The sequence below is a fragment of the Siniperca chuatsi genome, linkage group LG13 (assembly GCF_020085105.1).
Source record: "Siniperca chuatsi isolate FFG_IHB_CAS linkage group LG13, ASM2008510v1, whole genome shotgun sequence".
Taxonomy (NCBI): Eukaryota; Metazoa; Chordata; class Actinopteri; order Centrarchiformes; family Sinipercidae; genus Siniperca; species Siniperca chuatsi.
Genome location: NC_058054.1, coordinates 5208605 through 5224658, shown reverse-complemented (window position 1 = coordinate 5224658; position 16054 = coordinate 5208605). Strand labels below are relative to the sequence as shown.

At 39.9% G+C, this 16054-nt stretch overlaps 1 protein-coding gene across 12 annotated transcripts in view; it reads right to left on the bottom strand.

Annotated features, from left to right (window-relative positions):
- Window positions 1–5865: 5865 nt before the first annotated feature.
- Window positions 5866–16054, bottom strand: part of LOC122886361 (partitioning defective 3 homolog) — a 237904-nt gene continuing 227715 nt past the window's right edge. For all 12 annotated transcript variants that reach the window (XM_044218430.1, XM_044218420.1, XM_044218423.1 and 9 more), the window contains 2 exons: window positions 14161–14303; window positions 5866–9683 (listed from right to left, as the gene is read on the bottom strand). In XM_044218430.1, coding sequence (XP_044074365.1) covers window positions 9287–9683; window positions 14161–14303 — 540 coding nt within the window. In that variant the 3' untranslated portion in view covers window positions 5866–9286. The remainder of the gene's footprint in view (window positions 9684–14160; window positions 14304–16054) is intronic.

The following is a 16054-nucleotide window of genomic DNA, read 5'->3' as shown; positions in this document are numbered from 1 at the left end:
GACCAGTTTCCTTCAAGGGCACATCCCCTAAACACACAAACTAAAAAGTAAGAGAAAACAAGTATTATTTTTCTGGTGCTGTAATTGCAGTTTTGTGTCATTCATTGCACTAAGCCTAAACTACAACATAATTACCTAGATGTATAATATGTAAGATGCATTTGAGAATCGTTAAACACCCAGCCTTCGGCTTGTGTTCAGCACACTTTCCACATGAGCTGTGTTTTTTTTTTTTCAAGTAATGATCTGCAACATTTTCATGGCTGCTTTGCTACTCTCCATTAAAAATTGACAAAACAATATTGATACAATCTTCAGTTTGTGAAAGACTTTACTGTCTGCTAGCTTTTGGCAAAAACCCAAAGACCTGCTCACACCACAAATAAAGGAAAAAATGTAATGAAGTACTTCTAGATAACAACTTTTTAAGTGTCCTGCTAAGGAAGTAAAGTTGTCTCCCTCAGCAGAAATAGGAGATCTGGCCTCATGTGAGCTGAATGGTTGTAATTCTTAGTAGCTTTGTGTCAGTTCCATACTTCTGAATAACTAGTCTGAGGTTTTGGCTTTTCTGAATGCATAACATTTATCTGACTCATGTGTATGTCGTTCCTTTCAGATCAGAGTTCTTCCAGGATACCACAGAGATGAACCACCCCTCCTCTTGGAGGCCATCTGGGGAACCTGCCAGCATCAGACAGCTCACTGTCCGGATACGGGAGACATGAAATCCAGGAAGGGGGTTTCATGGCTAAGTGGGGCTAAACAGAGGAGAGCAGGGTGTGTTAGTCATTTCATGGAGTATTTGACAGGGGGAAGCTGGACAGAATCCTGTCAGAGTCAATGCTTGTAAGATTTGGGAAGTTGTTTTTCCGTTCTGTGCTGGTAATGCTACGTGCTCAATGGAGATCTGTGTCTGTGTTTGCCAATTCAGGGAGTTTATTAGTATTGTAATGTTTCTTTTGGGGCTAGTTTAGTTTTTCTGTGTTGAAGATAGTGCTGGGTTATATTTATTATTTTGGACTTGGCCACCCAGAAAACTTTTAACTTTTCTTCTGTGTTCTGTTTGTATTATTGAAGCTATTTGCTTTGTTTCTCTTCAAAATCTATTTCCTGTCATCTTTTGTTTTCCGTCTCACCTTAGCTAAGTGCTACCATTACCCCAAATTTCCTCCAAAGTATAAGCAGACAGATGGTCCAGCCTAAATGTTCAGAAGAAAATAAAAGTTATACCTCCCCCAATGAAGTGCCCTAGAATTAATAAAGCTTTGAAATCAAGAAATGACAACTGCTTAGCTTCCCTTTCTCTGCAGATACACATCTTTGTTTCATAATGTTCACCAGGAGAGCTTAGTTTCATGTTGGAAAACAGCTAAAACATACCAAAAACACCCCCACACCAAATAACTACTAGACTAACCCTTTACAAATTTGACAGTGCCTGGAAACTGAGGAGGCTAATTCTCAGAAGCATAAGTACAAAACTAAGGACTAGGAAATGTGACTTACTTGCCCTAGAGTCAATAAATGAATAAATAAATAACTCTAGGGTGCAATGACAGCAGGATCTCATCTCAATGCAATAACACATTCCTCACATTCTGTACAGATAATACAACTTTAGAAAAGTCACTGTGAATGGTTGATTTTTTTGAATTTACAAGAGTTTTTACAATACTAAAGACTCATGGACAAATGTTCAATTTATGTCAACAGCATGCATTCAAGAGATTGTTGAGTCTGTGTGGTTTTCAAGAAGGTCAAAATATTCATGATGCTATATTTTAAAAAAAACTCTTTCCAGATGTCTGACAAGTGGAAAGGAAGTTAAATCTGGAGAACTTCCTCAGTTTCCTTTGTCTACCATCTTGATTTACGGTCCCATGTCTTCCCACACTTTTGCAACTTCTCCAGCTTCCTCCCCAAATTCCAGAGGGATGGTGTCATTTGTGAGCTCTCCATCCTTGACATGAATGTTGAAAAAAAAAAAAAAAAAAAACCCCACTTAGTGAGCAGAAACAGGTGTCATCTCTGAACAGGCGCTTATCGACCTCCCAGTAAGCTCAACGGCTAAACCGCCCCCCTGTACGAGGTGAGCATGACATTAAACAAAATAATAGGCTGCGTTAATGGTGACACAGTGCATGGATGGTGGCTGTAAAATAAAAGGTTTAGCAGCCTCTTGTTGTGGCTCTCTGTTGATACAAAGGGCTGCGGTTGAAATCATCCGTGACAGTGCTCCGGGGGTGATGTGGAGCACATTAAAATGTTGCAGCGCTTCTAAAGGAGAATGAGAAATAATACAGAAGGTAAAGCTTACTGGCCTCAAGAGCAGGGTGCTGGTCCTGCTGTGTGTGTGTGTCACTGTACTGTTATGCAAGTTGTTAAGATGCTTCTGTAAGACCAGGTCCAGGGTGTTTACTGTTCTCAGTAAAAAACGTATTAGATTGCAAAAAGGTTCATTCCTACAATATAACAAAAGAATATGGAATCTGGGGTGTGCCACCAAAGTAATTATAGACTTACTCAGTGTGTAATTAAAATCAAATAATAAAAAAGCATTGCATTGATTCATTATATTTGCATTTAAATTTTGTGTAAAAAAAAAAAAAAAAAAAAAGATATCTATAGCAAAACAATAATTAAATTCTGATTGGCCTGACCCCACCAACATAACAGCAGGCCAATCAGAGCTCCTGCTACTGCTCTTTGGGTTGGTATTCATTTCATTTTTAGGTGGCACATCTTTAAATGAAGGCAAAATGGAAACTATGAAACGCAGAAAGCAAATTCATCGTGAGATAAAATTTGACAGGCAAACGCAGTTTTGAATTTCAATGAACTAATTTACTTAATTATGATTATTAAAATTAACTAGCAACTTTTTTCTTTTAAATTGTTAATGCATCATTGAAATGTAAATGTAGATTTTCAATATATATTACTCATAACTGTTAAAATGACACACTTTGGACTCATAGACCACACTCATGTAGACTATAATTTTTCACAGGCATTATAAAACCTGGCCAAGTTTCATGAGCAAGAAGCTGTGATGAAAGCTTTTATGCCGAAACATATTGGCCTGATGTTTACCGTTAATAAAGATATTATTTAATTGAGGTTAATTCTTGCACTGGAGAGCTGCCATTCTCATCTTTCATGGATGTTTTTGGATCTCATTGTGCAGCTTTTGGCAGAGAACTGAATATTGGTAAGAGATCAGAGATTGGAAGAGAATTTTCTTTCCATAATAAAAAATAGATTATCAGGAATTCTTTCAGCAAAGTAGTAGAACTTCAAGTACTCCAGTGGAACTCTTAATCACAAACAGTTGAAGATTGTGGTTGTGTAACTCTGATGGAGCCAAGAGAAACAACTCCTTAATTAAAGGAACTTTTACATGCAGACACTGGACATTGCCCCAAAAACTATGGTACATACTTATTATTTCATGGATCATTACACTGAAAAAGAAAACTAAATCTGATCATTGATAACATGCAACAGGAACAATGTAATAAATCTTTTATTACATTACCTCACATAGAGTACCATAGTTGTATCAGAAAAAAGGATATTGTCTCACAATTTCAAGACAGTGAATTTAAATTAGAATCAACTTCAAAATTCTATTGCTTGTCCATAAATAAAGGTCCAGTGTGTACGATTTAGTGACATCTAGCGGTGAAATTACAGTTTGCAACCATTTGAATACCGCTCGCATCACCCTCCCCTTCCAAGCGCGTAGGAGAAGTTACGGTGGCTGCGAAACTCGTGAAAAACGCAAACAGCCCTATCTACAGCCAGTGTTTGGTTTGCCCGTTCTGGGCTACTGTAGAAACATGGCAGTGCAACATGGCGACATCCGTGGAAGGGGACCCGCTCTCTCTGTAGATGACAATGGCTTATTCTAAAGGTCAACAGAAGGTGATTATACACTGATGAAAACATACTATTAACTACATAATATTATATTCCATTTCTGCCAATAGCTCCTCCTATGTGTTACGTTGTTACGTGTAACGGTTGAGGTCCAAGATACTTATCAGATCTCCTGACCCAGTTCGAACCTTGCAGACCTCTCAGGCCGGCTGGTTCTGGATTACTGGCTGTTACCAGAGTCAAAACTAAACATGCTGAAGCTGCCTTTACCTTCTATGCTGCTCAAATGTGGAACAAATTGCCAGAAGAGCTAAGACTTGAGACAATGTTGACTACTTTCAAATCCAAGCTAAAGACCCGCAAAAGCGGTAGAAGACATGGGACCGTAAATCAAGATGGAAGACAAAGGAAACTGAGGAAGTTCTCCAGACTTATCATTGCTTTTAGTTAGGGTTGCCTTTGGGTATGAAATGTGCTATATAAATTCACTGAATTTGGAAATAAGTCTAAAGATTTCAAATAAACTGGTAACTAACAGTCTACTGCCCTGCTTGTGGCTCTGTAAGGCTGTATTTCGGCACAGCGGTGCTTTGTGCTAAAACATCAGCATTCTAACATGTTCACAATGACTATGCTAATGGTCAGCTGGTACAATGTTTACCATGTTCACCATCTTACTTTAGTGTGTACAAAACACACTAAAGTACAACTGGAGCTGATGGGAATGGCATTAGTTTTGTACGTATTTGATCATAAACCAACATATTGGACAAATTAAAATGTTGAACCTTGTGTTGTGGCCAAATATTGTTAAGAAATGTAGGCAGTTTAACAAGTGGCTTAATCAGACACACAATTCACACAATTTAACAAATATTAAGGTATAACATTAACAAAATGAGAATAAACACATTATTCATTATCGGCACTTCTGTGTTTAAAGTCAAACTTCACTTATGGATAGAAATCCCAGTTGTCAAGGGAAAAGAGGGATATTCCTGGGAAACAAATCATTTTAAAATGATAAAACATTTGACTCTACAGTCTACAGTATAAACTTACTTGTCAGCGATATACCCTGGACCTCTATTTATATAGTTTTTAATGAAAATTCACATCTCTCCTTTGGACAAAAACAGCATGGCACATGTTACATTATGCAACATATGACATAAAGATACGTACTAAGAGTTCTAAAAGATGAACCCTGGGTATAGTGGTTTGTTCCGCACACTTGCATGTCTTGACAGAAATAAAACCCCTTCTGTAGTGTGAATCTGATCATGGCATAGAGACACAATTTTCTGCATACAACTCTCTTTGAATCTCTCTCTCTCTCTCTCTCTCTCTCACACACACACACACACACACACACACACACACACACAGTGAAGTCAATAAAAAGAACACACTACTGTGAAGGATAAAAGCAAAGGATGAGGCAAAGGGACACTGCTTCCACCTCTTTTCCCTCTGTTCTCATATCTCAGTTTCTTCCACCACATGAGGCTGGTTGGCTTAAGTAGCATTAGTGGTATTTGGTTAGGACGTCACCTTTGACCTTCAGAACACAAACAGTAGCAGGGAGCTGCTCAACAGATCCCCTGTGAGAGACAATGGGAATGAGGTTGGACTTAATAACAGGAAACACAATGGTGTTTAGGGAGATTACCTCAGTGTGTTCAACAGATGGGTTACACACAGGGAGACACAGTTGTTGCCGAGAAGCCAAATGTTTGTTTCAGTTACGTTTATACATCAGCTGCTGCATGATTTCCCCACAGGAATTAATGATGTTTCACATCGTAGGTTCTCTCTTTTGTATTCGTAAACTTCTCTGACAGTCTCAGAAGAAGAGATCAGCAAGCAGATATGAAACATTTCACAGGAGATTGAGTCACAACTGCTTAATTGAAGACTCATTTGATCCTGGTTCAAGGCGGGGGCCGAGGAAAGAAAAAGGCAGGACAGGCAGACACAGGCGAGGTTGTAAACAGGATGGAACAGCCTTCCGTTTTATTTCTAAATTTGATATGTACAGGAAAAGTGGCTGTATACATTTCTTAATATATCATGTAAAAGTTTTGTGGAAAAAAACAAAAACAATACCAATTGCACATCAAGCTTCCATTAGCTTCCAATTATTTTTCATACTTTAAAACACATCATGGTACAGCATGGTTGAAGGCAATGTCAAATGGGATACAAATACACTGATAACTGCTTGTAAGTGTTGGCTCTTGTAAGATAAAAAAAGGTTCAGGAAGGAGTACCCCCAAAAACACATTTTAATATGATGGTATTAAAAATGTTTAAAAACGCACTGCAGTTTGTGTGCTGTAGTGTCACTGACAAACAAATCACATCGTGTCCCTACTTGTGTAAATATTATATTATGATATTATTTCAGGCACTTATCGACATCAGACCCCGTAACTGGTAGAGCACAGGTCAAATACATCCTTCTAAATGTGCTAGTCTGCATTTCCAGATGCACTAGTGTTCACAGCAGGAAGTGCTGGCTGCTACAACCAAACACTTTTTACTACCTTCACCTACACAGTTTGTATCTTATTTGGTAACAGTTTTAATCAGCCCCATTGCAGCGTGGATTTAACAACACATTGGCAAGGGGCCATAGTGTGTTTGTGTTGTTACACCCATGTACATACATAATGTGGAAGGGACAATTTAGTTAGCTTATAACAGAGTAGTATTGTGAACTTTCCTCAGGTTAAATACAGGTTTACACACTGGAATAATGCCATTGCAAAGTCCCTTTTTCTTCATCTTCTTACTTTTTTGTTCATCATTTATTACCCCTACTAAGCCTGTATCTTTCCCAGCAAGGGCCTTCATTAACCAACAGGAGATAATGTATGTCATGCAGCTTCACTCTGTATATGGAGAGTGTGTAGGAGTGGAGGGCAATTACATACCGCCTGTTTGTTTTCCACAGCTTGATGATGGCCACTTTTTTATTTTTTGTATTTCCCTTTCGTTTAAAGTCCAACCTCAGCTCGATCTCATTTGTTCACTTGCAGGCAGAGACAATCATGTCACAAACATTAGTGATGTCAAAGAAGGGTAGGTTCAGACTAAGAGGATCGGTAGCCACCTACTGCAACAATTATAGTAGTGGGCTGGTGAACTGTGGCAGTGATTTTTAAGCATGTGTCATCAACGCCCGAGGTCTTCTTTGCGACCTACAACTACAGCAGCTGGTTTCACTGATTAGTTCCTCCTCTCTGGGTGAAAAAAATTGCTAATCAGCTGCTGTAGAGTTTGATTGGAATAAAAATGTAAATACTCTCAGGTCATAATGGAACAAGCCACTGGGCTAGCATGATTCATAATCACAAATGTCACTGGTTTAAAGGGTCGGTTCACCCAAAATTCAAAAAACCTTTTACCTCTAGTGGTATCTAGTCATGCAGCTAGTTTTGGTTTAATTTATCCAGGTTTTGAGATTTCTGTCTCCACCCTAATTCAGTGGAGGTAAATGCAATTTCATTTGGGGTCCTCACAGCCTTTGAAAAGTAAATTCAAAAGAATTCAACATCTCATCAGAAACATCTCTTACCAAAAACAATGTCCTGCTTAAAGTTGAGTTGCGCCATCTGCTTTTATATAACCCTCCTCTGTTGGAGTATAAACTGCTCCACAAAAGAGACATGCTTATAAGAGTCAATGGTACAAATACATCTTTTTAATTAACTGTGGGAACTACTTGTCCTGTTAGCGCCTGAGCTAACGAGTCTGCTGACTGACAGTTAGCAAGCTAGCAAACTCTGAGAGCTATTGTGACCATGAATGTGACTAGCACTAGCATTGTTCAGGCTGGCTAACTAGCCCTGCGAGTATGTCACCAATCTTCTTGCACTGCTTATTTTGTGAGGACGTGCAGATGAAGTTTGCGGTTCCACTTTCTAGTGTGACCAGGCCTTTACTGTGGATAATTCACAGAACACGCTGTGAAATGTTTTCATACAAACTATTTTTTTTGGAAGAAAGCAGTTCAAAGAAACATTTCTGTAAATTCTGGAGATGAGTGTCGGCTAAATGTTTAAAAAGGTAAAAATACAGAAAACAAATACAGCAATTGAAAGCAATTAACTCTTGAGGACAATTTTGGCTTTTTTTTAAAACGGAGAAAAGCTCAAGCTAATCTCACACTGGGAGGCTCATTGTCTCTTTACCCATCTTTATTCTGGCTCTTTTTTTTTTTGCTTTTACTCCTCTCTTTATGTCAGAAGCCGGGCCCTCTGTCGGTGCCTCTGGTGGCAGCAGTCTTTGGCTCTAGCAGGCAGCAGGTGGCTTGTGATGAAAAATTCAGTGCAGAGCCCGACTCGGGAGACGAGGAGGAGGGTGGTAGTGGGTAGCAGGAGTAAGACTAAGGGGATGGGGAGGGGTGAGATGAGCGAGGAGGGGAGCGGAGAGGAGAGGACGATAAAGGTGGGGGTGTTAAAAAGAAAGAAAGGTAATGAACAGAGAGGCGACGAGAACAACGAGAGGAGGATGGGAGCCAGAGTTCCAGACAGACAGGCAGGCGGGCCAGCGAATCAAGCCCAGAGAAGGGCAGGGGTGCCAGGCAGAGGATCAGAGCTGTCTACCCTCTCTGCCTGGGTCTCCTCCACAGAGATAACACACGATATGAATCATTTATGAGTGGGGCTTTTTTATTAATAACACACACACTGTGCCCTGCTTCTTTCATACACTTTGCCTTGCTTTCTCTGCCCCCTGGGGAGTGCTCAAGCGAGACAGCTCGATCGCTGAGGAGAAAACACTGGAAGTAGAGAAAAGAGAATGCCGAGAAACGCCAGTAGCGTCGGTAGGAGTTGAATGTTAACTTTAGTGAAGAAAGGGTGATTTGTGACCGATGGAAAGAGTCATCCACGGGACACTTTGTAAAGCCACGACACACTTACTTGATCGTGAAACATGTACCTTGCCACATGCCCACACACAAACCCACACAGAAACTTACGCCTCCCCATGGGCTCAAAAGAACGCCCACTCACTTGCCTGTCTGCCCATTTGATTGTCAGTACATGACGCTGCCAGATCTCGATGAATCAGAGTCCTGGATGACTGTGAACAAGCATCGTGTTCGTGAATGCAGAGAAGGCACTGAGTGTCTCATGTCTGTAGGAGGTACTGACTGACTACTGGCATAGGTCATCGGCACAGCGAGGGATTGAACACAAACAACCACATACTGAGTACACTTCACAACTGTTTACCTCTAAGATCATTGCTAAGTTATAAGACCTCTAGACTGTCCCTTTGTCAAGATTTGTAGCGTCCACTTTTGCTGTTTCTTTAAGGAAATCCCCTTGAATCCCCTCTCCTGAAACAAGTTCTCTGTTCAGCTCATCATCCATCAGTCGAACAATACTCCTCAAGAATAAAAAAGTCTTCCTTTCTCTGACCCCAATCTGTTAAGCCTTGCTAACTGCGAAGGCGAAGGTGGCACATCTTGGCGGTACGGACCCTTGGGGGAGGCTGGGTCCTTCAGGTGCATTGTGGAGTACCCCTCATAGCTGCTGTTCCCAGTGCTCTCCTGCAATAACTTCCCTTTGGCTTCCTGCTCTCTGCGCCTCTGCTCCTGCCTCAAGAGCTCCTGGGCTTCCAGAAGGACTCTGGCATTGACCCCACCGCCGCCTGGGTAGCCGTTCCTGGAGCCCTGGTAGCTGGAGTACCTGGGGTTGTCCTTTGCTGTCTGAAAGCCCTCTCCAGGTGGGTACGCCTTATCCCAGGAGTCCTGGGAGATGGAGCTGGGGTTCTTCCTGGGTTGCCTGGTGTGGAGAGAGAAAACAGGACAGGAAAATGTATTTGATATTGAGCGTGAAAGTTCATTCTTCACCTTGGAAATAGCAGAGTGACAAAAAACTCTTAACTCAAGGTCTGCATACTGGCTTTTTTCCCCCTTGAGCTTTTAACCCCATCTCATGGTCTTCTTCTGCAAATGAAATACGCTCAGTAATGGTACATGCTTACTCATCTGATACTGAGCAAACTCCATGTCCTTAACTGTGAGATGCGGTTCAAAGCTCTGGAGAAATCTAGCAAGTGGACCTTTTTTTGGTCACACAACGTAAAATAGTTTTTTCTTGTATGTCCAACACACATGTCAACACACAGTAAATATCTATATATGAGTGTAAAGAGGGGAGTGTCAGTGTACTAGGGATTGCGTAAAACAGAAATCTTCATGGGTTCTGTCATTCCTGTTTTTATTTTCATTTGGGATGAATATGTTCTAAGTTTTGGCACTACACTTCCCTTTATGAGTTGGGTGATGAAAACAAAGTGTAATGTTGCCAGGGAGGTCAGAGGGCTATACCTGACGCCTGGTTTATTCACCTATATTGGTTTACATGACATTCACAAATCTGAAACTTGGAAAGTCATGCTGCATTAGCTTCTAACAATCCCTGTTTGCACAATAACTATTAATGTACACACATCAACTGGAATATGATTAATACTGAAGAAAAAGTCTAAATTTTGATTGTGAGGCTTTTTATATGACCGATTTGTGGCATTGATACAAAAGACATAAATCAGGTGATGCGGGTTAAAACAATCACACACGTGTCAACAAATGCTCTCTCAATCTTTCTTTCTCAATCACAAACACTTCTCCATGATACACAACTTGAACCCTCTTAGCCACATATGGTGACCTGGTCTGGTGGGAAAAATATCGCCCGCAACTAAAATGTTTCTTCAAAACCTACGTATTACCTCTTGGGAGAGGGCCTAGTGCTTGGATGTCAGTTGCATGGTAGCCAAGACATCACATTCAATGAAAATGAGGCACCATTACAGCCTCACAAACTGCCTCTGGGCAAGTACCAGCCTACGGTAACAACATACAGGGATACCTAACCATGTCAAAGCCCCCTTCCAGCCCATTAGGCCCATTTCGAGACAAACAGAAACAACCATTGGATCTGACAGACATAAACAGCAGACCTTTCGCAGATGGAAAAATGAGGTGACCATTTTGCCCACAATGGATTCACCAAGGCTGATATTTGACACAAGTGTCTTAAAAGCACGGTTAGTTGTCATGCTTCTGGGGGGCTGCCTCGCCCTTTACCAGAAAAAATCCAGATGTGTGACATCACCTCTCATTTCTGCTTGGCTAGCCTCTTTGTGGCAGCCCTGCCTTTGTGTGTGTGTGTGTGTGTGTGAGCCCACACGATATGCATGATTGTCCCAAGCCCTACAGCTCCACCCATTTATCTCGAGGGCAAGCCAAAACCAGAGCAGAGAGAGAGAAGAAGAAGACACACAAAAACATCAATGGGCTTTTGACTCTGAGCCATGCATAATTAGCACGTTTATCAGCCAGCTGTGAAGAAATTGTATTATTCCTGTGTTTGGTTTTGAGTAGGAAGGGGAGAAAAAAAATCCTTAATGAGAATAGAAAAGACCTTTGTTTTTATTCAACAAGAGATTGAATGCAATTGGGAATGGATATGCTTCTCGATAGGTGAGATAGGAAAATATAGCCCAGGTTTATTCTTGCACACGGTTGAGTGATTCCAATTTTCAGAGACAGGCGTCCCAGGCATCTGATTTCATTTCATATGTTGACAAAGAGGCCAAAGCTGGTCTGCCTCCCTGCTGAGAAATGCAAACCAGATCGCTCTCTCTGTCTGATGCCGTGCCAAGGGGGAGCATGTACACGTGTGGTAAATACAGAAAGATGTATACTGTTCTGTGCATGCACATGGTGAAGCATGACAGATGATAAAAAAACAAAGGGGGAAAGGTGACAGAGTGAGATTGAGAGAAAAGAGGGAGACTTTGTGAGAGGTTGTAGTGCAGGGCAGATAGACATGTGGTTGTGACACACATGCATGCATGCAGGCACACACTAGTGAGACCAAATGCCACTGCAGCTGTTGTAGCCAGCCTTTGGCCTCCCATAATGGCATTACTTTGGCTCTGAGATCAATGGTGCTCATCTGTGATGAATATCAGGGCCCTTCATCTACCATCACTGTTTCAAATGGCAGCGGTTTATTTTCACTCACAGCCCTTGTTTAGGGAAGGGTCTTGCCCAGAAGGGAACTGACCTTTATTTAAAATGAAAGCTGTTTTTTAAGGAATGCTACCGCCATTTATCACGTCTCCATTCACAATCCAGTCATGCTCTCATGAAGAATTTTGCCCTCCATGAGCAACACGGGCCCATATGAATCCCATCAAGGCTGTGATCTCCTAAATGCCATATTTACTCTGTCTCAGCCTGTGACTTCACACGATGGTATGCTCTAAGTCAAACAATAGTTAGTGTTCTCAAGATACTACAGCAGGGTTTATCCAAACACAACAGTTTCTTAATGGAATTAGTGGAAAAGTGAAGGGATGTGGCCACAGGATGTTGCCTCTGACCACTGGAGCGGGACGGTAGTTCATTAATCTTTCAGCAAAGCTGCCTGCAATATTTATCAAGGAAGGGATTTATGTCGATAACAGTGGATTAGAGTACGATGGTGAAGTAATAGAAGATAATGTATTTAATGTTGTATATATATGGTAAGTTGATGATGTGCAGCAGGACGGCTCAGCTTAGAGAAACATAATAATAACTTTGAATAACATTTCCTCCTGGACAATTCATGCCTGAACTGAATCAAGAATAAAAAAGGTCCATTCCAGTGCATTTTTTATGTGTTAGCACATATATACTTTACATTTTTTCTGACCATTTTTGAATGCAGGTTTTACTGTTTTACATAATTGAATATATTTTTATGCCTTTCCAGGCAGCCATTGGTTTCCATTCATTTCTGTAAAGTATAAAAATAGCAGACTCTTGAAACTTTATAGAGCTGTTCGATCCATCACAGTGAACATCAGGTCTATCATTACTATTTTTCATTGTTACTTTATCGCTGCATAATAATAAAGTTTAGCTGCAGAATGATTTAAAAGGCCGCACTTTGTTACCTCACAATGGTAATGTAACTTCAGCAATTATTTCTGCAGACCTGATGTTCACTGTGATGGAATATATAATTCAAGCAAGTTTCAAGAGTCTGCAAATAGATTTTCAGATAATATGGAAATTAATGGAAACCAGTGGATGCACAGAACATAAAAAAAACATTCAAATTTCTAAAACACAGGAGCATGGTTTTCAGACAAATGCATATCGATCATCTTCCTCCAAGGAAGACCAATGTGGTTTATAATTATTATCAACTTTCAGGCTCACATGCACAAGATTCTGAAACTTTATATTACTACATAGAATCGAGGGCCTAAGGATACTGGGTTTTGAATGTTGTATAGATTGTAACTTATTAAAGTAACGAGATTTTGATTTGAAATACAAGAAAATGTATTCTTTTATACAATATATATTTGTATCAAATTTCTTGCAATGAAATGTTTTTGCATAATAAAGAATTCCAAAATGTGAGTGATTATTTTTTCATTCTCATTTCATGCCACGGAGAGCAAGGTTTTGTCTGCCTGTTGACTGTCAACGTATACATGAAATGTTCACTCTGAAGATAGAAATTCAACTCTACCACTGCCAAACCTTAACTAACAAAAAGAAAAATACATTTAAAGCCCAAATCTAAGAAATATCCCCATCTTTTCAAAAAAAGAAAAATGTCCCCATGTCTCCAATAAGTCACTTCCTGTACCCCCTACCTCTCACCACACACACCCTAGCACTTCCTGGAACAACAGGCAGTCATAGCATGCAGATCAAAGGGAATTACATTAAGGGAGAGGAAAGCAATCATGTCAGATCTGTGTGAGAGGGTAACATGATCTGTCCATTCTGAGGCTGAGTGTGTGTGTGTGTGTGTGTGTGTGTGTGTAGGTTTGTGGTCTGAAACTGACCAGTAATGACCCCTTTTCTTACTAAGATCTTGTATATATAATCTGCTATCATTACTGTCACAAGGCTATTACAATGAATCTGACATAATCTGACAGGTGTGCACGAGTGTACACACACACACACACACACACCACTTATTGAGATGCATTATGGCACATTATATTAAATTACAAAACTAAAACAGACACAAACAGAACCTCCTAGACACATTTCATAGTAGACAGACAGCTGGAACACGAGAAGATTCAACTTGTACTAACACACACAATGTCCAACAAACACACACACACAATCTCTTAGTACATAATGATTGTTAGACAGACAGCAACATTAAATACAACATATCAAGCCTGTCACACACACACGCATGCTCTCTCTCTGTCCGTAGCTCTTACCGTGGCAGGGAGCTGTACTGTCGCTGTGCCTGGGCGAACGAGTCTCTCTCCTCCTGTCTCTGTCTTTGCATCTGAACCTCGACTGAGACAGAGTGACGACCCGGCTGGCTGTACCCGCCTGGACCGTTGCTGCTGGCGTTTGACTGAAAACAGCAAGATGGCAGCTCGGTTAACGCCGATGTCCAGATCGTGATCATCATCATTCCATCTATCTGTTTTTACTTGACAATAATCCACGCTTGGATGAAATGCTGTCCAATAAAAATCAGTGGAAATGTGCACTGGGTGGACAAATATGATGTAGAGTGTTTCAATTCAATATTGTATTGATCTCAGTTTGATCTCAGACATTGTTTTATTGCAAACGTGTCAAAAGATTTTTCCACTGATTTGGACCACCTTTACAATACTCATATTGGTAAAGCGTCTCAACTTAAAAAAAGTCTTCTAAATCAATTCTTAAAGGGTTGGAAAGATAATCCATAAAGACGTGACTACTCTCAATCTAAGAATCAGTCTCTATAAAATCTGTGGATTATCCAGAGTAAAGCGGACAATGATTCCAGAAAGACGTGTTGCTATTTAGTAATATAAATTACAATATATATAATGTAACTTTGCTTTGCCACGATAATACTGCCTTATTGTGGCTTTAAGAGGCACAAAATAGTCCTTTGTACAAGAAATATTATGGTGACGCAGCCAGTTGTCCAGTGTTAAATTATGACTGCTTGTTCTCTGGTAGAGCTGATATGGCTCTGGGACTGCTGGAAGTTTTATACTCCCTGAGTTAAATAAATACTGATGACTTTTCTGTGTTCACTTAAACATTCATGATGTTGTAGTGCCTGCAGTGCTAATGCAAGATAGATGTATGAATGGGAGATGTTAGAGGTGCTAACACTCCAACTTCAAATTAGTGGTTTTATGTGAATTAAGCAGATCAGTCTATTTTATGTAATTTGTACTCCACATTTCAAACATTCACTATATATATATATATATATATATATATATATATATATGCTACACTTCATAATAACATGTACTATCTCTACTTAAGCTCACACAATAAAACTTACAATCACAGAAACATACCACACTCCACCAAACAAAGCTTAAGTAGATGTGAGAAACATATTAAATATAACGATGAAATGGTAAATAAAACAATTTTTTCTGGCTTTTTTTTTTTAATCCACACCAATTATGGTGATTTTCATCCTGTATTTTTTCTTGAATTGAAGGATGTTATGGCCACCTGTGGGTGATGAATATGTACATCCATCTATCTAAAGCTTTTAGAAAAACTGATGTTTAAAAAAATATATATATTTTGACCCAAAAGCAATGATACATTCAAATGTCTCTTGTGACAGGTTTAATCAAGCTCAGATATCATAATTAGGCATTAGCATTAGCAAAACCAGGAAATTAAGTACTGTATGATTAAAAGGTCTTATCTCTGCTTGAACAAATGAAAATCTTATATTACCATACTGTTTAGTGACAACTAACATTTTTTCATTGACAAATTCATGTTTGGAACATTTTGGAGCAGGTGACTTGGTACGTATGAATGTCCTATAGCAAAAGGGTCACAGATTTTACCTCAGGATAGACACGTATCAAAACATTTTTTAAAATGGATCGAAAAAATGTCCCCCCCCAATATATTTTATTGATAAGAATAATTGATTGATCTGATTTAAAAATAAACTAATGAACACACGACCCCTCACTTCATATTCAGAGCATGAAAATCACAACTGGAGTCAAGGTTTCCACACAGTAGCCCAATAAAACTAGCAGCTGTACCTGACACAGGATACCTCACAAAATCTCCTACCAAGTCCAAACTACAGACACTTACCAGCAGTTACTCGGGCAGACA